Source organism: Barbus barbus (assembly GCF_936440315.1).
Source record: "Barbus barbus genome assembly, chromosome: 22".
Lineage (NCBI taxonomy): Eukaryota > Metazoa > Chordata > Actinopteri > Cypriniformes > Cyprinidae > Barbus > Barbus barbus.
The window spans coordinates 28525555-28547352 of NC_136750.1; the positions used below are offsets into that span (position 1 = coordinate 28525555).

General features: G+C 37.5%; 1 protein-coding gene across 3 annotated transcripts in view; it reads left to right on the forward strand.

The window, feature by feature from the left end:
- The window catches only part of LOC306888561 (F-BAR and double SH3 domains protein 2-like), an 81688-nt gene that overhangs the window by 584 nt on the left and 59306 nt on the right, over window positions 1-21798 (forward strand). For all 3 annotated transcript variants that reach the window (XM_079446939.1, XM_079446940.1, XM_079446941.1), the window contains exons 2-3: window positions 4259-4356; window positions 20301-20346. In XM_079446939.1, the coding sequence (XP_079303065.1) occupies window positions 4259-4356; window positions 20301-20346 (144 nt within the window). The remainder of the gene's footprint in view (window positions 1-4258; window positions 4357-20300; window positions 20347-21798) is intronic.

Consider the following 21798-nt stretch of genomic DNA (forward strand, 5'->3'; position numbering starts at 1 on the left):
ATGTCATGCACATGTGAGAGAAATGCGTTTAAATTCATGTTTTACTGTCTCTCTCTCTCTCAGAGGTGACAGCAGAGGTGTTGGGTTTCAGACTCATGTCCCACAGGCTGTATGAAGGAATGTGAAATTACCAAAACCATTGCATTCCTATCATTTATGCATTCGAATCATCAAAGCATTGCATCAGAGTAAAATCCTTCAAGGTGACGTCTGACTTTTTGCAATTGCTTTGTCTTGTGAAGAGAAGGAAGGCAGATAGCATGTAGCACACGTTTAACCCACAATAACCCTCTCATTTTCGCTAAAAGACGCTTTAAAATGCAAATATTAAAGAAAGATGCGTTTGCTCTGGTCGTTGTCACGCTGATAATATTTCCTCTCTTTTGGATGCACAATAAATGACGTCTAGCTCTTTCTGTAGATGTGCAGGACACAGGATAGCCTACACTACAGTAGATGATTTGTGTTAAATGTGACTAGAAGGTGCATGTGCTGGTCAGACAGTAAATGTGTTATCTAATGTGTCTTTCATGCCAAATATCTGATCAGATCTGATCTGTGTGTGGCACCGGTGTGGATATTTCCATAAAGACCTGAGTAAATGCCTGGGAAATGTGCTGTTTTGTTGTTTTCCTCTGATGCAAATGCTGCTGTGAGTGTTTTCTCCATCTCAGAGTAATAATGCTTCACCTGTACAGCTCAAAGTGTTGACGAGAGCCGTGGAGCCAGCTGTCAAACCGTGTTATGGTGTAGCATTGTGTCCTGCTGATGCTGGTAGGGTTGGATGCCTGGCGTTCTGTATTATTTAACATCCTCCTCGCCTTTAACCTTTAGAGAGTTGTAACAGAACCAATTATCTCCTCACCTGCCAAGTGGAGAACTTCTGTTGTAATTAACAGTTTCTCCCCAGATATTAGTCAACCTGCCCGGGCTCATTGGTCTGGTCCCATTGGGTTTTAGGCTGAGTATCGCACCTTCTTTGTTGCCATGTTTGGTTCAGGTACAAGTACCTGTAAATGAACCCAGACATTGAGGAGAATGTGTTCCTCGTGATTGTTTTAAGAGAATGGTAAACTGAGAATTTACTCGCCCTCAAGCCATCCATAATGTAGATGAGTTTGTTTCTTCATCAGAACAGATTTAGAGAAATGTAGCATTATATTACTTGCTCACCAATGGATCCTCTGCAGTGAATGGGTGCCGTCAGAATGAGAGTCCAAACAGCTGATAAAAACATCACAATAATAATCCACACCACTCCAGTCCATCAGTTAACATCTTGTGAAGTGAATAGCTGTGTGTTTGTAATAAACAAATCCATAATTAAGCCATTTTTTAAATCAATGCTTTCGGTTAAAATACTAATCCTCTATCCATGACATTGTTTTATCCGGTGAATAAAGAATTGAGAAATATTCACAGATCAAGCACTATTTACAAGACAAAACAACCCAAACAGTTCTAAATGAATGTGTCTTTGCATTTTGATGCAAGAGGACAATAGGGGGTGAACTTTTTTCACTGGAGGAAACGTTATTATAGATTATGGACTTGTGTTTTAACCAGAAGGGACAGTTTAAAGTTAAAACATCTTAATGATAGATTTGTTAGCTTCACAAGACATTAATTGATGGACTGGAGTGGTGTGGACTACTTGTGGATTATTATTATAATGTTTTTATCAGCTGTTTGGACTCTCATTCTGACGGCACCCATTCACTGCAGAGGATCCATTGGTGAACAAGTGATGTAAAGCTACATTTCTCTAAATCTGTTCTGATGAAGAAACAAACTTGGATGGCCCGAGGGTGAGTACATTTTCAGTAAATTTTCATTTTTGCTGAACTATTCCTTGAACTGTGTTAGCAATGCCATATTTCCTGTAATCAAGATTATTTTATAGAGTTCTGAACGATTACGTTACCAGTCATTCCAGCACAGAGCGGTTTATGAGCTCAATCAATGTTGATTCATAATTGAAGGGTTCTTTATCATTCCATGACTCTCACTTCCACATACTTTAGAATGTGAGCAGTTAAAGGTCTTAAGCGAAACCATCACCTGCCTCTTTTATAGTATCACTGTAAAACCTCCCTTTGGTACCTTTATTTTTAAGAGTTTGATAAAAGAAAAATGTGACTGCTACTACCATGGTATAATACTACTACTACTACTACTACTAATTCATTACAATTATATAGCACTTTGAGTGCGCTAGGCAGGGGGGGATCTCCTCACTAACACTTTAAATGAGTACTACTAATATTCTAAATGTGTCTTTGCTGATTACTTAACTCTTCTGTTTTTGATACTGTTTTTGATACAATTTTTTGTATAACATAATAGTTTCTGAACTCTTTAGATATTATTAAATAATATGGAATGTTAGTGTCATGCTGGGAAACAATTCCCCTGTCATGCTAAATATAAAAAAATTAAATAACAGCTTTGGATAAAAGCGTCTGCTAAATGACTAAATAAATAAATAAATAAATAAAAAAACAAATTTTTCTCTTAATAAAAATACATAATCTGTTGTAATTTGTAGTGCTGTCAAACGATTAATCGCATCCAAAATAAAGGTTTTTGTTTACATCTGTATATATAAATACACACACATGCACGTATATATGATATAAATTAAATGGCTATAAATATATACATATCAAAATATATGCTAGTCTATTTCTTATCACTATTATAGTGACCAAAATGATCACGGTTATCAGTATTATCACGGTATTGTTAAAATGTGCTGGAGATGTTCAAAAAGTACCGACACATAAATCACTTCACCAAGTTTTATATTTAAAAAAATCAACAAACAACTAATAAAGTGACACTAGATGGGAAAGCTGAATTACAGCTGTTTCCCGTAAACTCTGCGGACAAAGCAGTATTGCGATGTAAGAACACCTCCTTTAGGTATTACATGGAGCGAAGATGAAAACCAAATGACATTGAATCGTTTCTGAAGGCAGTCAGAACTTTTAGAGGTACATTCATATCAATTTATTCATTTGTATAATTCCCTTAGCACTCCCAGCTTTTCCGCCCTCTCTTCACTCAAAACGAAACTACTCCGCTGCTGTGCGCACGTGAGTGTTACTGAAAACTATGCTTTATGCTGGGATGTATTTATTTATCGTGAGTTTTTCAAATCGAATACGGTTTTCATGATAATTAAAAAATGAAACGGTTTTATCATTGAATTTTATCATGATTTATCCTCAAACCGGTAATCGTTACATCCCTAATATGCTTTGTGTGTATATTTTTATATACACAATACACACACACACATATATTATGTAAACTAAAAGTTTTATTTTGGATGCGATTTAATCGCGATTAATCGTTTGACAGCACTAGTAATTTGCTATAATTCTTTAATCGTATCCAGTTGAAATAACTTGGAAACATTTCTGACATTTTAAAGCATTTGAGGAAATTTACACACTTCAGTACTTTTATGATGATAAGTCTCTTCAGAAATGTCCATGTCAGCAGAAAACTGTAAACATCTGTTTTTAATTAAATATTTTTAATTTAACAATTTTTTTGAAGTTGTTTCAGTTGATGTAATAATGTGTGTTTTTAATTACTTTTGTATGGAATTTTTTTTTTTTTTTAAATTATAGCACTTAACATAAAGCATCATCATTGTTATTCCAAGTCAGTTAGATCAGGTTTGTGATTGCAAACATTATAGTATTGGTTTAGAATACTATATTAGTCTAAACTATAAGATGAGCAGCATTATTTTGTGTAATATAGAATCGTTAAAACTATTTTCAGGTTCCCTGAACACTGCTGGTCAGATTGTCCCGCCCCCAAACTCACGCCATTGGTTGTCAATTTACTTGATCTTACCTTATCTTGTTTTTAAGGATTTTTTTTTGGTCAAACTCACTCAATGTTTTGAGTGACATCATGACAAACTGTGACAGGAAAAAGTTTTAACATCCAAAAAAAGAGGCGCTTGAGCTTTAATTGCGCTTGTGACAGTGGAGCGATATTCTGTATTTTTTTTTTAAAGGAATCGACCATAAAACTGTGTCCGTCTGCTCTGTTAGAGTTTGATTAGTGGGAATTGTGCTCTTGTTGTTTGGAAGGATTGTGAATTTGTCGTCGTGTCTCGTACAGCTGACTGGAGCTGGAAACACAATAATGAGCTCATGTGGGACAGTGTGTGTGTTTGTGCAGCTGGCATGTGCCATCCTCTTCCTCACCTCTAATGATGTTGTCTGCTCTTCAGGTAAAAGTGACACAGGAACTGAAGAACACGCATATGGAGCAGCTCGGCCGCCTGCACCTCAAACACCAGACGGAATGTGATTTATTGGAAGATATGAGGTAAGGCATAAAAAACACTGCCTAAAACACACATGAATCCTAAAAAATAAAGAATAAATCAGAAAAAAAAGAGCAAATTCTCCCCATTTTTGAAGAACGAACATAGGAGCGGGATGTGACGAAGGCATTTCCTTTGGACTTCCTGCTCACGGGCCAGTCGTTCCCACAGCTGGAAGTCATAACTGTGCTGCTTTTCTCTTTTTTCCTGTTTTTTTTCTCTCCTTGTCTTCTCTTAAAAGGGATTGTGGCCTGTTTCAGAACAGGGGGAGGGATTCGTGTTAAAACCGCTGCGTTTGGACATGAATGTATGCCCTTCTTGTGCTTGTATGTGTTTGTACATGCTTACGGGTGTTTAAGAAGATATTTGAAAGTGGCACACCCTCACAAGGGAGCTGAAGACAAAAATTGCTGTGCAATTGTAGTCTACTGCAGAGGCTATTTTGGTGTGTGTTAGTGTTATGAAGTGAAAAGATGTTTGTGTCCGAAAGAGAGCGAGAGAGTGGGTCAGGATGGGCTGAACTCCATGTTTTTACAAGTAATTAGTTGATGGACTGTCTGAAAGGATAGTCTAATTTAAGGGTAATGTGTAATTCCTAGTGCCCCTAGGGTTAGTTTTTAATAAAAAAAAAAGCAAAAATAAGTATTTAATAATTTTCAAACAGGTTTTCGAAACACTTCTCCTATTTTCAGTTGCAATTTTTATTGCAATTATAAAAAAATAAAAAAGTTTGCACACCGTATTTTCCAGAATATCCAGGAAGTCACGTTTTTAATTATTTGAAGCATGTAGCGACTTAAATATTTGTATTGCAGGTGCTTCACTCTGTGTCATACTGCATAGCTTTGCCTTTATTCACAATATAGAAGGGCCTCCTGTACATTCTTGCTCAATTAAAACATCTGATTCTTAAATTTAGCAGTCTGTTTATCACACCTTCTGTTTGGAGAAAGGACATACTATATTGCATGTAAATTCTGCCAGCATCTAGCTTTGCATCTTTGCAGTGAACAGCTCGCAGCACACTTTAATAGCTTTACGCCTCATAGCCAAAGACCTTCAGCTGGTGTTTCTGCTGTCCCCAACTGAGAAGAAGACAAAAAATAGTGAGACATGAAAGTCAGTCACGCCATGAGTCAGCTAACCATCTGGAATCCTGCCGAATGTGCAGTTCCATAGTTGCTGCTAGCAATGCGTCCCGTCACATATTTTAGTCAGGCTATACACGCCATGTTTAAAGGTGATGCTTGTAATTATTTAGGGCGTGAAAATGCTCAGTGCAGGAAAGATTGCCAAGGAAACATTGATTAGCTTTTTTGAGGCCTGTCAACTTTCTTGACTGATTTTGAATCACTGTTTGCCTTAATAATGGAACTCAAAGATGGAAGGGAAGCATGAAAATCCATTTGGAAACTCTTTGTTTTTAAAGTATTAATTTTACCGTATTGTTTGATGTCACTAGTGGTGTAGAAACGACACTTTACCTTCAATTTGATGTGAAAATGAGGTTTTGAGAGACAGAAATGCAGTCCAATTAAGATTTCAGACTGTCCAAGATCATGTCTAACTTTGAGAAACCATAGTTTCTATGTCCACTAGGGGTGTAACGATTCACAAAATTCACGGTTCGGTTCGATACGACACAGTGGGGAGGTTATCGCGGGGCAGACAGCATGTTGCCTGTTACGTCGTTTGAGCGCAGTAGCACTGATATTTCACACTTTATTTTACGTAATAGGATTAGTCCAACGTGATTGAAGTTGTTCATGTGAATTTGCATTGACAATTCATTTCAATTTGGGCTGTTTGTATATTGTGTAAGGTGGACTAGCATGAGAGTGATTATTACAGATGCCGAAAGCTAATGCTGAGTTCTGGCTGGGGTAGCATTCAGTTGCTGCTGTGTTCACATTGCACGATGGATCGGCAACAGGTTGTTACACACACTGCATGACTTTACAATAGGAAGAATCGCCAACATATCTGTCGGGTCCACAAACTACGTTACATATAACTCATCTTGTATCTGTATCTTGTTCTCTCTTTAGCTTTAGGTCATCGCCGATGTATTTTTCAGTCAGAAGTCATTTCACACAGCAAGAATTTGAATCGCCGACACGTCCTGATATTTATCATGCCAAATATTTCATGGGTGTTAGCAATTCTTTTACACTACGTCGTTGATGATTCACACTGCGTGGTTGTCACTCGCATGATCAAACACCTATTTTCGATTTCGCAAAACCTGTCTGCGAGTGAAAATAGGGGCAAAAATCGTGCCGTGTGAACTCGGAATAATCTGTTGCAACATGAAATCTCATGGTGTCATATATTATGTTTGCGTGCATTTAAAAGTGACTTTATGGACTTTATTCGCTCTCTCAATGTGAAATACATCCATAGATCTGGTCTCTGTCCTCGGTTCTTTGTTTCTTCATCTGACTCTTGCTGACAAACATTCTCAAGGTGGTCTAGAGGGATAAATCGATGTCTCGGCCAGGAGTCAAAGAGCCCCATTGATTGAGCTGCTCTTGTGAGTTTGATCTTCCTGTTTACCTACTGGCCCACTAATGCTCTGACCGTAATCTCTCAGACAGGACGAGGGGACGGCTGCGTGAGCAGATATGTTATTACCATAGAACTTCAGAACAGTCACACTCACACTGTCAGATATGTTTGGCGGTGAGTTCATAGTGTATTTTTGGAAGTGCTGCTGACTCCTACAGACCAGAATGCTGGAGTCAGTAATAATTTCAAACATGAAGGGCTCTGCTGTCTGTGTTTTTATTTCCACTGTTGCTCACTTGTTTGCATATATGCACAGACACTGATGTGAGCGTTTGAGTTACTTGCATTAACTGTGTTGAGGGAACTTCCTGTACAATTCTGCCAACAGGAATGGTTCTGGTTGGTTGCTAAGCTGATCTGAGTTATTGTCTATTGGTGAAAAAATCCAACTTGAAGATATTCCAGTCACTGGCATGGAATATGGCTCAGGTGAAGTCCTATTTTGCATTTTCAAATGCGCATTATAAGCACATGTAAATATGAGTTCAAGTGGTGCAGAATTACTGAGCTGATCTGAAACACTGGATCATGGGATGCTGATGTGTAAATGAACACCATGCAGTGCATCACTCTGAAACACACATTATTTAAATACATCACACCCTTTGCGATCTGATAATCACGCTAAGCCTTATTGCGATTTCATTTTTATTTTTTTCTTTCTTGTTCAGCCCTAAATAACACACCTCTCCTATTAAATGATAAATTATTTGCAGAGGGCAGCGGTTGAGCGACTGTATCTAAATCAGAGATGCCCTGATACTGCCGACAGGAAGACATGGGAGGGAGCTGAGGGATTGTGGGAAATAGATGAGGAATCCTGAGTGATATTAAAGAGTTGTTGTTTCAGAAACTGATGGATGGAGCAGATGGAAAAAGCAAAGCAGACGAGGAGAAATAGTTGCTTTGAGGGAGCCGCTTTGTGTATGAGACACATAATGAGTTCCATCAAGACTCTTCTGGCTGGATCGGTTTCTCTTGTGCTTTCTGAGTCTTTGTTTCATTGTGAACCCGCGAGGCAGTATGCCGACTCTACTGTTTTTCTAGAAAACACTATGAGTGTGCAGGCCTGCTTAATGTTATTTATATTTGAGAGCGTGAAGAGCCATGGAATAATGTCTGTCCTTAATCAAGGCCAGGAAAACCTTATGAAAAAGGCATTTGATATGACCATTATTATCAATTAATAATTAATATGAATTATTAATAATAAATGTTTAAGACAGTTCCTAATACAAAGTAAATAATCATGCAAAATATTGAAATTATGTATGTTTTACTGTTTAATTTACTGGATTATTTAAAACACATACATTATTAAATTATTATTTAATATAGAAGCCATTTTTGCTTTGAATTCCCGGTAAAAATAGCTAAACGGTGACATATACACTGATGTAAAATTGGGTTGTTGTAGGCTCTTATGTTGGGTTCTCACAGGGTTTTCTGAATCCGATCTGACCTGAGCGTTAACTCTATCATCCAAATGCACAGAAATCATGCTCTCCATCATTCTTTAATGAATGAGCTTTTCTTACAACCATCGTCACACACACAAGCCCACGACTCTCAAAGGCTTTAATGAAATTGAGTCGGCCTGCCTCCTGAATCTCAAGGCTAATTTGATCAGAGAGGTATTTCATGAAAAGCCTTTTCATTCTTTCAACAGCATTCTCAAACACCGAAACGCATCTGCTCGCTGACTTCAGACCAGCTCGAGCCTCGATCTGCGTCACACGTGGACAATAAATGATGCGTAGTGTGAATGCTTCAGGTTGGTCTAGGCGGACATGAAATTAAAGTGATCGTTTTAGGAAACTTCTGTCATTTACTTCCTCTCATGTCACCTGTATGACATTCTTTCATCTACAGAAAGACAATAAAAGAAAGTTATAATGTTTGTTTTTTTCTCCTTACAATGAAAGTTAATGGGGTCTATTGGTGATTTGGCCACCTTCATTGCATGCGCAAAAAAGAGTTTTTGGGTGAACTATCCCTTTAAGTATTAATCAGAGGAAAATGTTTATTAATTAGGTCTGTTCCTCACACAAAGCAATTATATGAATTCAGAAGACTAATGTAGCAAGCAAGTTGTATATATTACTTTTATGATGCTTTTAAAATGATGACAAATGTTTTGCAACATTCAGTTGTCTTAAATATTAAGCAGCGCAATTGTTTTCAACATAGATAATAGTCAGAAATGTTTCTTGAGCAGCAAATCAGCATATTATACTGATTTCTGAAGGATCATGTGACACTGAAGACTGGAGTAATGATGCTGAAAATTCAGCTTTGATCACAGGAATAAATTACATTTTAAAAGGTATTCAAATAGAAAACAGTTATTTTAAATTGCAATAATATTTCATAATATTATTGTTTTTACCACAAGTATATGTCTTTCGTTTTGCCACGAAGCGATTAAATGAATTCAGAACACCTGTATAGCATACAAGTTGTAGATATTATTTTTATAGTGCTTTAATGATGTTTATTTTAGTCGTCATGAGGGTTCAAATCCCTAAACGTTGTTATGAGAAGTAGTAATAGTGATTCTTGCCTTAGCTAGCACCATGAATCTGTATTATAGCACTTTCCCTGATGTCTTTAGAGCGGTAGAACAATAGGAGCGAGAGGCCCAGACATGCCTTCTGTCCTGGAGATGATCTGGAGGGATGTGTGTGTGCTTGCTCGTGAGTGTTTAGTGTGGAAAAAAGCAGATGACTGTGATCTGGGAAGAAAAACAGCACAAATTCCTGGAGATTTCAGACCGTGCCGTGAGGATGGAGGCTTTACAACACGTGAGGCGAGCAAAACAGATTCGGATGTGAAAAGTGGGCTAGTGTGTGATGTTATAGATTATGATGGGTGTTTTTCAGAAGGGGATGAAGGAATTTGAGGAGGCATGTGAGAGCAGGAGGTGCTGATAAAGAAAGGAGGAGAGCTGTCTCCCTGGAGTTCACATTCTCTCATGCTCACTTTAATACAGAGTCATGTTCTCCCACACAAACACAGCGTTCATAAGCAAATTCAACCGTACATGTTTATGAATTCTTAAAGAGAGCAAGCGAGCCAAATGCTTCAAAGTGGAATGCTTTACACATGCTCCACAGTCATGTGCAGGTCACAGTTTACACTAAAATAAAGTTTTGCGTTAAGAAAATTTAGCCAATTTGAGGATTTTTTGTATTAGTCATTTCCCCTCAAATTCTTTCTACTGTAATGCATAAGACATTTGAACCTCTCTATCTGAATCTCAAGTGACGTTTTTCAGACGTTTTACTGTGATGCAGTAATTTTCAATTAAATGATCCCTTGCATATAAATATTTTACTATTTGTGTAATATTTCTTGAGTTTTAGGAAAAGTGTGCTGTATTGTCATGAATGTAACGTCATAATGTACGCTACCGTTTAAAAGTAAGATAAGTCAGTAAGATTTTTTGAACACTTTTATTCAGCAAGGATGCTTACAATTGACCAAAAACATTACAGTTAAGATTTTGATAATGTTTCCAAAAAATCTTTGGACTTTATTTTCATCATTAAATGTAGAAAAAAATCTTATGTCTTCCACAAAAATATGATGCGGCAAAAATGTTTTCATCAACACTGATAACTATATTGTTTCCTAAGCAGGAAATCATAGAAATCAGTATATTAGTATGATTTCTGAAGGATCATGTGACACGACTGAAGACTGGAGTAATGATGCTGAAAATTCAGCTTTGCATCACAATAATAAATTACATTTTAAAATGTATTATAATCGAAAACAGTTATTTTGAATTGTAATATTATTTCACAATTGCTGTATATTTGATCAAATAAATGCAGCCGTGGTGAGCAGAAAAAAAACATTAAAATCTTGTCGACCCCGAACTTTAAGAAAATCTTAATGTTCCTCAAAATAGGCTTAATTTTCTTTAAGAAAAATATTTCTGTCTTTTTGATTTTGGAGTGTAATATTACTCAGACATGTTCTTTAAAGGTTTTGTGAGATTCACCTAGAGGATGTCACATCAGAAACACACACACACACACACTTGGCCATCTCACACCCAAACAACCACTAATTGGAAAAGCTGGAAGTGAAACACAAGGCCTTGACCTCTCTGACCTCTTCCTCTCCTCTCACCAATAGCTCAGACATCTCTGACATGCTTAATTAGATCGAAAACGCTCCTCCTAATGCCCATCGATTCTCTTATCTCATCTCTGAGTCTCTCCATCCTTTCGTCTTGGCCTGTTCTTGTACTTAGTTTTTTTATTCTCTGGATTTAATTCTCCTGTTCTCTTGTTCTTGTTAGTGATGTTCAAGTCAAGCATCACAATTTCTGGTTCTCATGCTTGGAGTTAGGGATTTTGACCCTTTAACCTTGAACTTTTGAATTAAAGTACTGTGTATCATCCTGGCCTGTTTGTGATCCAGACATGAATGATCCCTTAAATCATGTTTCTTACTAAGTGGACAAATGCTCTATTTTCCCCTCTAGATGATTAAACGGGTGGAAAAAAAATACATTTGAAGGAGGGACATGAGCCATATTTAAAGACCAGACTTTGTTTTTTTTAAGTGCTTTGGATAAAACAAATGGAAAGTGGAAGTGGATAGTTATGATGCATTTTTTATATTAGGACAGAAATAGTTCACATTATCTTTCTTGGAAACTGTGTCATCTAAAGTTTACTGACCTCTGGATTAGTTTTATCTGTTTATGACTGAACACACACACACACACACGTCACTCTCCCATCTGTATGTTTTTACAGTGTTTATGACTGTTGTATTATTTCTTCTTTGGAAGCAATTTGTCATTTAGCAAATTTGTATAAACAACTGCAATCTGTGTTACAGTGTCTCCCAAAACATTTTTAGAAACTTAAGTCATGCTTAAAGGAATAGTTCACCCAAAAAAAGAACATTTGCTGAAAATGTACTCACTCTCAGTCCACCAAATTTATCATTACATCCATTGGTGATCCTCTGCAGTGAATGGGTGCCGTCAGAACAAGAGTCCAAACAACTGATAAAAACATCACAATAATCCACACCACTCCAGCTGCATGTTTGTAATAAACAAATCCATCATTAAGACCGAAATATGAGTCCATAACAATGCTTCCTCCAGTGAAAAAGTCCATCCCCTGTTGTTGTCTCTCATCAAAATCCACCCACATATTTGTTTAGAACCATTTTGGCTTGCAAACAGTGCTTGATCTGTGCATATTTCTCCCCTGATTCAGGCAAGATGACTCTTCAGTGGCGAAAGGAATATTGGATACTTGTTTAAATGAGGGATTTGTTTCTTACAAACGCTATTCATTTAGTGTTTGACTTTCTCTTGTAACTTCTGCCTATAAGATAAATGGCATTGGCTGCATTGCTGTGTGTTTTTGTAGTTTTGTAGGAAATTCCTGGGTTTACAGCTTGACTCTAGGCATTCAAATTCCTCTGGTCTGCCTCGAGTGTTTCCGCACTAAACAACCCCTGCAGAAAGTGCCATTCTGCCCACCAGACTTCTGCTCGCAGTAAACACAGTGTGGCTCAATATTTCTGTTTCTAAGTCCACTTAAAGTCAAAAGAATGACAATTAACTAGATATTTTAATTTTCCGAATGTGTTGCTGTGTTTAGGAATTTCTGGTTGGTTGGTCGGTGGTTGTGGGACTAGTTACATGCTAAAGTCTAACACTTAATGTGTTCGGGGTTTGTTGAAACGAGCAGCAGTAATAGCAATGCTTGCAAGAGGAATCGTTAAGATTGCTTTCCAGATATAATGATCGAATTAGCACATAGCATTCAAGTTCTAATTGCAATCATTGCTGTATTGATTTAATAATTGAAGTGCCATTCAATCCGGACTGACAGTGTTTCCGAGGACACTGCTGGGCTTTTCCCAGCTGTAGACAGACACCCAGACCTGTTGGTCCTCAGGCTGAGATGCTGCCCTGTAATTAGTCATTCTGAGGTTTGCTGTAATTATTGACTCAGACTCCTATCTTACCCCATTTCCTCTTCCTCTGGATCAGGGGCGTTTCCTCCGAGGAGGCAAGGGAGGCAGTGTCTCCTCAAAAAATTGGATGAGAAAATAATCGATATTACAAACATAAATCACAAATATTACTAAATATGGCAATAAAAGTATAAAAGTCACTTGTTTTTCAAACAGCGTTTGATTTTAATAATGCATTAGTAAATGTTGAAATTCATATTAACTAAGATTAATAAATGCTGTTGAAGTAGGCTGTCGCGCGTTGAGAATGTGTTTTTGATTGCTCCCGGAGAAGGTAGCAGATTTCCTCATATATTGAACTGCACAACCACTTTTTTTGTTGTTCCATGGCTTGAAACTAGCCTCCTAAACACGGCGGCTACTCTTGAATTTATCATAAGCTGTAAACATGACGTCGTCTCGGTCGAAGCCAACACTAGTACCATAAAAAACCTGGAGCAAGCTTCGTCAGATCATAGTGACCGTATAACGGTCTATAACTTGAAAATTTGATAACGTCGCTCAGTGACCGAGTAACGCATCTGAATGCCAAGTGCGAGGATTTGGAGGGATGTTCCAGGAGAAATAATCTTCGTATGGTGGGTCTTCCCAAGGGCAGCGAGGGTTCGCAAAATATCAAAGTGTTTGATATTTTGCAATTTGTGGAAAATCCTATAAATAAAAGTGGAAAAGAAATAATATTGTAATAAAAAATTGTAATTTAAAATACCAAATTTATATTTTAATACATTTTAAAGGGGTCATGTGACGTTGCTAAAAAGAACATTATTTTGTGTATTTGGTGTAATGCAATGTGTTTATGTGGTTTAAGGTTAAAAAAACACCTATCCTCTATGCCCCGCCTTTCTGAAACGCGTACATTTTTACAAAACTCATTGTTCTGAGAAGGGAGTCGTGCTCTGATTGACCAGCTATCCAGTGCGTTGTGATTGGCCGAATACCTCAAGCGGGAGACAAAAATGTTACGCCCCTGTGATGCCGTGTCCCGGCGCAACGAGACTAAAACAATAAAACCCATTATAAACGAGGCATTTGTTGAATCCAGTGGGGACATAATTACTGATTATAATGACTTAGACTGTATTTTTACGCGTCGTGTTGCCGTTACCAAACATTACCATGTCTGCATTTGTGAACGGAGAAACGACAAACAACAAGCACTACTCTATACTGCTCAAAACTCGCGTTTGAATCGTCAGTGGCAAATTCTTTAAATAAGAAAACGCCCATACAGGCTGAGTCAGAAGCGCCAGACTGTCCTTGCAAAGTTGGAATTGCCCCACTTTATAGAAACAGCCTTTGTGCAAGCGAGCATTGTAGGCTAACGTTACTCTTCCAGGTTCAGGAAATAGTCCTCCGTAAAATGCGCTGCACACACTCAAATATTTGTGTTGTACTGCTCTGGAACAGTGTTGTAAATGTAACTTAACCACTGATTTCTAGTTGTGTCCTCTTTTGGAAGCCCAAACAAAGTACTTTCACTTTCACAACGAAACACAGCGTCTCCAGGACACGGCGCCGGCGTCAGCAACAATATTACAGCGAGAATAATAGGTCCACCTTCTTTCATTGCGGGTACGTTTGGGCGTTGTTTTGCAAATCTTCCCACACCGTGACGTAGACGTGTGGGGGCGTGTTTAAATGAACCGTTTTAGGAGGGCGTGGTCGAGTCTTAACTTTTATAAAAAATATCTCTTTGGTTTTGAGACTTTAGTCTTTGCAACTTCAGGGATCTTATCTATATATGAACAGCTTGAAACACTCCAAAGAGAAAGGAAAACTTGAAATCGCATCAAATGACCCCTTTAAAATTGTATTTCTTTCTGTGATGTAAAGCTGTATTTTCAGCATGATTACTCCAGTCTTCAGCTTCACATGTTCCTTCAGAAATCATTCTAATATGCTGATTTGCTGCTCAAGAAACATTTATTATGATTATATGTGTTGATAACAGTTGTGCAGTTCCATGTTTTTGTGGAAACCATGATATATTTCATTTTTCAGGATTCTTTGATGAATAGAAAATTCAAAAGAACAGCATTGATTTGAATAAAATCTTTTTGTGAAGTTATAAATATTTCATGTCATTTTTGATCAATGTAATGCATCCTTAATGAAAAAAGTATTAATTTCTAAACAATTTACTGACCCAGAACTCTTGAACAGTAGTGTACACCACATTTGACTTCGTTGCTCACAGAGGAGACATATTAGAGGACGTGACCTCAGGCCAAGTGACCTCTGACCTTTACTGTGGTGTTTCCTATGTAGGTCAGTCGTGGCAAAGAGTTAAACATCTGGAGTTCACATGCTCCACTGTCTGAATGCAGCCTCTTCTTGTGGATCGTACTTCCTGTCTAGTAGCAACCAGCTCTCACCCCACACACGGAGTCTGTTAACCCTTTGACACCGTATGCCGCCTTCTCTTATCACTCTGCACTTGTGGTTATCACCTTAATATCCTGTGCAAAGTGTAAAAAAAGACAGTTATTCAACCAACACTGTGCATTCTTTGCCAAAAGTGTATAAAAAATAATATATGTAAATATATTTATAGAAATATTTACAGTATGTATATTATTATAATATATAAATATATTATTATTTCCATTCTAGTCTTGGTTTAATATTTCCATCCTTTCAGACCCGTCTGCTTGCAGTGCATTGTGAGATTAATGCAATGTTAACAATAATTAACACTATTCACACCAAACGTGATGCAATTTTTTGTTGACCTCCAAGAAAAGTCCATGCAATAAAAAAAATAAAAACATGTAGCTTTCTTGTTGAGCTGAAATCTGTGGCAAATTGTTGTGTTGAGGATTATGATACAGGAGTAAAAGATTAATTTGTTGACTTGATGTTTGCAACAAAGAGTGTTGTTGCAGCAGTAAGAGGATGTGTGGTAACACCTGCTCTTGTGCAAATGTGTCTCTGTCTGTCACTTGCATGTTTCCATTTATAGATGCCACTTGTGTATATATCGACAGGCTATATGCATCTCTTTTTCCCTCTAATAAACAGTTAGCAGGACAGCAAAGCACTCAGATGCTCTTACTACAGAAAAATGACAAAACAAGCAAATGTCCTGATAGTTTGGCTTGTGTCCTTGATGTTCAAGAAGAAGGTTGTTTCAGTGGAGGGGATCTGGCAGACATCAGGCCCGGCTGTGTGTCGCTTTACTGGACCTCGAGGTCAACCTCTTCATGCTCTTATGAAACCAGTGATAGTACAATTAGCACCAGGTGCTCTTCATCCCATAGAGCCAGATGATTTTCATTTTCACAGCGCTCCTCTTGACCACACACACTCCTGTTCCGTGAGTCATCCTGCTCCCTAGTTCTAAATAAAGATTACTGGAGTACATTTTACAAGAAAATACTATTCAATAATATATATATAATGTGTGTGTGTGTGTGTGTGCGTTTATGTGGTTTATGAGGACACAAATTTGTATAATGACATGGGTATGACAGAGGTATTACAATATGAAGGTGGTTTATGAGGACACTGCCTATGTCCCCGTAATTCAAAAGGCTTAAAAAACATACTAAATGGTGTTTTTTTGAAAATCTAAAAATGCACAAAGTCTCCTGTGAGGGCTAAGTTTAGGTGTAGGGTTGGTGTAGGGCAATAGCACACACAGTTTGTTCAGTATAAAAACCATTACGCCTATGGAGAGTCCCCATAAACCACAAACACCAACATGTGTGTGTGTGTGTAAATATTAATAAAATATGGCCTAAAATTATGCACTTGTCCTTCCTTTTCCAAATTTACCAAAACAGATGATGCATGCTTAATGCCATTTTAAATGTTAAATAAATATTGAAGAATTTTAGAGCATGCATAAATGTATATAAATAAAAAAGAGACTTTTTAATAATCTTCTAACAACTCTAAGTTTTCATGCACATTTGGGATGAAAGATAATTACAAACAGAATCTATTTTTAAAGACAGAAAATAAGGCTTCAAAAATTTATCTGACAGCTTGTGGCACTTAAAGACATTTCCGGTGTTTTTTTTTCCCGTGCATTCTGGGAATTTCTAGGGAGTGAGGGTGTCATTGCACTGGATTGATTTTGACACTGGGATGGCCCTAGAAAGGGTCCGCTACCTGGGCTGTGCTCTAAATACTGAACTAGGGAGATGATTGAGACACAACCTGGCTACTGCATGGTGTTACAATAATAATGGCAACACCTTACAATAAGGTCTTATTAGTTGTATGTTACTTAAATAATGTTAACTAACAATGAACAATACATTTGTTACAGTAATTTTTAATCTTTGTTCACGTTAGTTAATAAACATACAAACCACTGTTAGTTCATGTCAGCTCAGGTCCATTAAATAATATTAACAGAGACAACATTTGATTTTAATAATGCAAATAACATTAACATTATTAAGTGCTTTAGAAGTAATTGTCATTGTTAGTTCATGTTATCTAATATAGTTAACTAATGTTATCAAATGGAACTGTATAGGAAAGTGTTACCAAAATAATTTGCACATTTGTTGTTATTGCTGTAAAATTTGAATTGAATTTGAATATCGCTGGGATTTATATCAAATATTGATATTTTTGTATAGTGCAGCAGATAAAGGCGTCTTTAAAGAGGCCTTTACAGTAGCTGTGAACTGGGATAAAATACCTTAGGTGTGTTCGCTGGCCCACAGACCCTCGGAAAGTGAAAAGCGATGAGCAAGCATGTGCGACATACCACATGAAACCTCTTCCCCCATAAACTGTGGCGCTATGTAAGCATCTCGGCCTGTTTTGATAGGACTCTTGGTCCGGGCCACAGAGGGGTCCTTTAGTTTGGTTTTCTGCATATTTGGAAGTATTTCTGCGGGGAGGGGGAGGTGCGGAAATTCCTGTCTTGCATAAAAGCAATGTCACAGAGTCCACATATGCACACGCACTAATCCCATAAACATGAACCGGCACCCATAGGATAGGGCAGTCCCCACTACAACCTTCCTCCGTGAGTTTGAAAACACGTGCAATGAGTTTAACTGATTTGAAATTAAAATCAGAGGGTGCAGCAAAGGGATGGGATTATGGGAAAAGGAATTGGAGGGAGGAAAAGCAAAACAAAACAGTATCTTGATGGTTTTTCGTCATCTTGACTCAGACTGTACTCCTTTGTAATGCTGTGAAGGGAGATGCATTGCTCTCAAACCATCAGCTGTCTGGATTCCTCCTGCCCTCTGGCTCGAAAAGCAAACCAGTCATACCAGGAAGAATGTTAAAAACACCGTAGCCACAGCCAACTCATGGTCTGATGTGTGAGGGAGGGGAATAACTCTTGCTTCTCTGAGAGTTTGAACTTCAAAAATCACAACTGTGACCTGATCTTGCGTTATGATTTAAATTCAGTATGAAACCAAAACCAACCCTGTTTGCATTCTTTATGCATATTTCTGGGCTTATTGTGAAAGTTATTCTAATCTGCACTGAAAAAATGGTGTAGGATTTACTTTGATGCGATTTCAAGTTTTCCTTTCTCTTTGGAGTGTTTTAAGCTGTTCATGTATAGATAAGATCCCTGAAGTTAGACTAAAGTCTCAAAACCAAAGAGATATTCTTTATAAAAGTTAAGACTCTGCCACGCCCCCTAAAACGGTTCATTTAAACACGCCCCCACACGTCTACGTCACGGTGTGGGAAGATTTGCAAAACACCGCCCAAACGTACACGCAATGAAAGAAGGTGGAACTATTATTCTCGCTGTAATATTGTTGCTGCCTCCAGCTCCATGTCCTGGAGACGCTGTGTTTCGTTGTGAAAGTGAAAGTACTTTGTTTGGGCTTCCAAAAGAGGACACAACTAGAAATCAGTGGTTAAGTTGCATTTACAACACTGTTCCAGAGCAGTACAACACAAATATTAGAGTGTGTGCAACGGATTTTACGGAGGACTATTTCCTGAACCTGGAAGAGTAACGTTAGCCTACAATGCTCGCTTGCACAAAGGCTGTTTCTATAAAGTGGTGCAATTCCAACTTTGCAAGGACAGTCTGGCGCTTCTGACTCACAGCCTGTATGTACATTTTTGCTACTGACTCAAATTCGAGTTTTGAGCAGTGAAGAGTAGTGCTTGTTGTTTGTCGTTTCTCTGATCACAAATGCAGACATGGCAATGTTTAAAAGGACAGTATAAGGCATTATAATCAGTAATTATATCCCCACTGGATGCAACAAATGCCTCGTTTATAATGGGTTTTATTGTTTTTGTGTCGTCGCGCCGGTACACTGCATCACAATACAGTAAGGGGGGGTAACATTTCCGTCACACGCTTGAGGTATTCGGCCAATCTCAATGCTTTGGATAGCTGGCCAATCAGAGCACACCTCGCTTCTCAGAACGATGAGTTTTGTAAAAATCGACACGTTTCAGAAAGGCAGGGCATTGAGGAGCACCAATAATCTACAGTATGTGGAAAATAATGCGTTTTTATACCTTAAACCACATAAACACATTGCATTACACCAAATACACAAAATAATGCTCTTTTTAGCGATGTCATATGACCACTTTAAGATAAAAAAATCTATCTAATCACAAAAATGGTCTAAAACAACTTTCCTTTTCAGGTGATGCCATTTAGGCCAGACATCCTACTGGTTGGCTATGTACTCATGTTTTTTTCAGTAGCTTATTGTAAGTTAAAATGGTAAGGTTACAGCAATAAGTGCTCCAAAATCTACTGCAAAATGTTCTGTATTTAATCTTTGTTGAATATTCTTTTTTTTGTCAATGAGCTGCAGCAAACAAACAAAAATCAATGTGATTTTTCCATTGGTTTTTGGATTAATGCAGAAAATAAGCTCTGTGACCATAGCAAAGGTTTATGATTCTTACACGTTTTGTTCAGAATAATCATCATCTTCACAAATGAACATGAACTCAACTTTAATGAATTTTGAAGCCTAAATAATCTTAATTTAAAAACATTTTATCGAAAGTATGAGTTAGAATAGTTTGCATGATTGCAATTATGTGATCAACGAGGCTGAGAAAGCCACTAGTGAGTAGATGAGTTTATACATGTTTGGTGTGGTTTAATTTCCCCGACAACCTCTGTACTCTCTTAGATACATGTTTACCTTTTTAGTGACAAGTAAAAGCTTTTAAAAATCACAAAGGGTTTTACTGAAATATTTTATGATTTAGAATAAAAGATGAAGATATCTTGAGCTTGTGATAAACACAGACATTTTTTCAAGCATTTAACCAAAAACCCATTGACTTCAGGTCGATGGAACTGGAACTGGAAGTGCTAAAATACTAAAATGTAAGCTAATTGTTGTCTGAAAGTTTTACGCTGTGTTTTTCTTTCTAATTGCAGAACCTACAGCCAGAAAAAGGCCACGCTGGAGAGAGATTACGCGCAGGTGAGATTCCGGTTTTTGTGTTTCCTGATGATGATGATGATGGTGTTGATGGTGGTGATGATGATGATATCTGAGGGTTTGTGTGCATGTTAAATCTTTTCACCCAAGTCTAGAGTGTTGATAACAGCCCTGTTGCATTGATTTATATCATGCTGCAGCCGTGCAAATGTTCACTGCTCTTTTAGGAACCATCAAAACAACAGAAAATCCATAGCCCACCCTGCTTTATTGCTATAATAGGACCACTGGAAATATGGTTTTCCAGCATATTATTAAGGAACCTCTAGTTTGATAATCATTCATCATTAATGAGCCAATGTCTTTTGCTTTTCAAAGAAGAAAGAATCTGTCAACAGATGATTGATTTTCGCTAATTAACTGTAACTGGTTGAGTTGAGCAGAAATCATGCCAGACGTCTTGTGTCCAAGTGTTTCAAACTTCTGACGCCTTTGAATGTTGGAAAGTATGCAAAGATCTTGTGCCAAGTTAAGCTTAGCATAGATGAAGTACGATTTCGGTTTAAAAAAAAAACGAATGCACCCTTTAGTTGGTAGACCGATTCAATAAACTTCTGTCTTGTAGTTTTCATTAGGCTTTATAGAAATGATTTCTGGTGTAGTGTTGGAAGCTAAATTATGACCAAGCAAATTGTCTTGCTGGATAAGTATGTTTAATTAGCTAGTTTGTTCCACATATTGCATGATATAACAGAGGTTTGAAAACATGCATCACAGCATGACAAAGGTCATAGTTTTGTTCACAGGTAATCAGTCCTTGAAATTATTAGAGTTCAGCTTGTATTACCAGGTTTAAGGTCACTTCATGTTTCATAAGCACACTTTTTTTGCATTTATCATGCATTTTGACATCATGCCGATGGATTTTATTGCCAAGTGAAGATATTGATTTTTTTTTTTGCACCGGTAATATCTTTTATGCTTGTCGAGAAGATATGCATTCTGCTTTCTCCTGGCATTGTTTGAAGTGCATTGCACTTGAAGCGGATGCATTTCCAGACTGTTTTATAGGTTAACAAAATGTTCTAGAAAAGTAAACTGAAATAGCATCTTGAGAAAATGCATCTGCTCTTTGTTGACCTCTGGATATCCTGCTTTTGAAGTTTGCTTTATGTGGTGAAAATCAAGTTTCAAACCATGTGCAAATTCATCCGGGTGAAAGTGGAGCAGGATTGAGTGGAGGCGGGGACTAATTTGCATATTCATGAGGCCACATATTCTGTTTAACACAAAAGAAGATATTTTATGTTGATAACCAAACAGTTGATGCTGGTAGCCATTGACTTCCATAGTATTTTATTTTCCGTTCTATTGAAGTAAATGATGACAGGATTTAGATTTTGGGGTGAACTGTACCTTTAAGGGATCAAATTAGTAACTGCAGGGGACTTTTAACTGCAGCTTCTGAGATATAAAGGAAACTGTTATATTTGC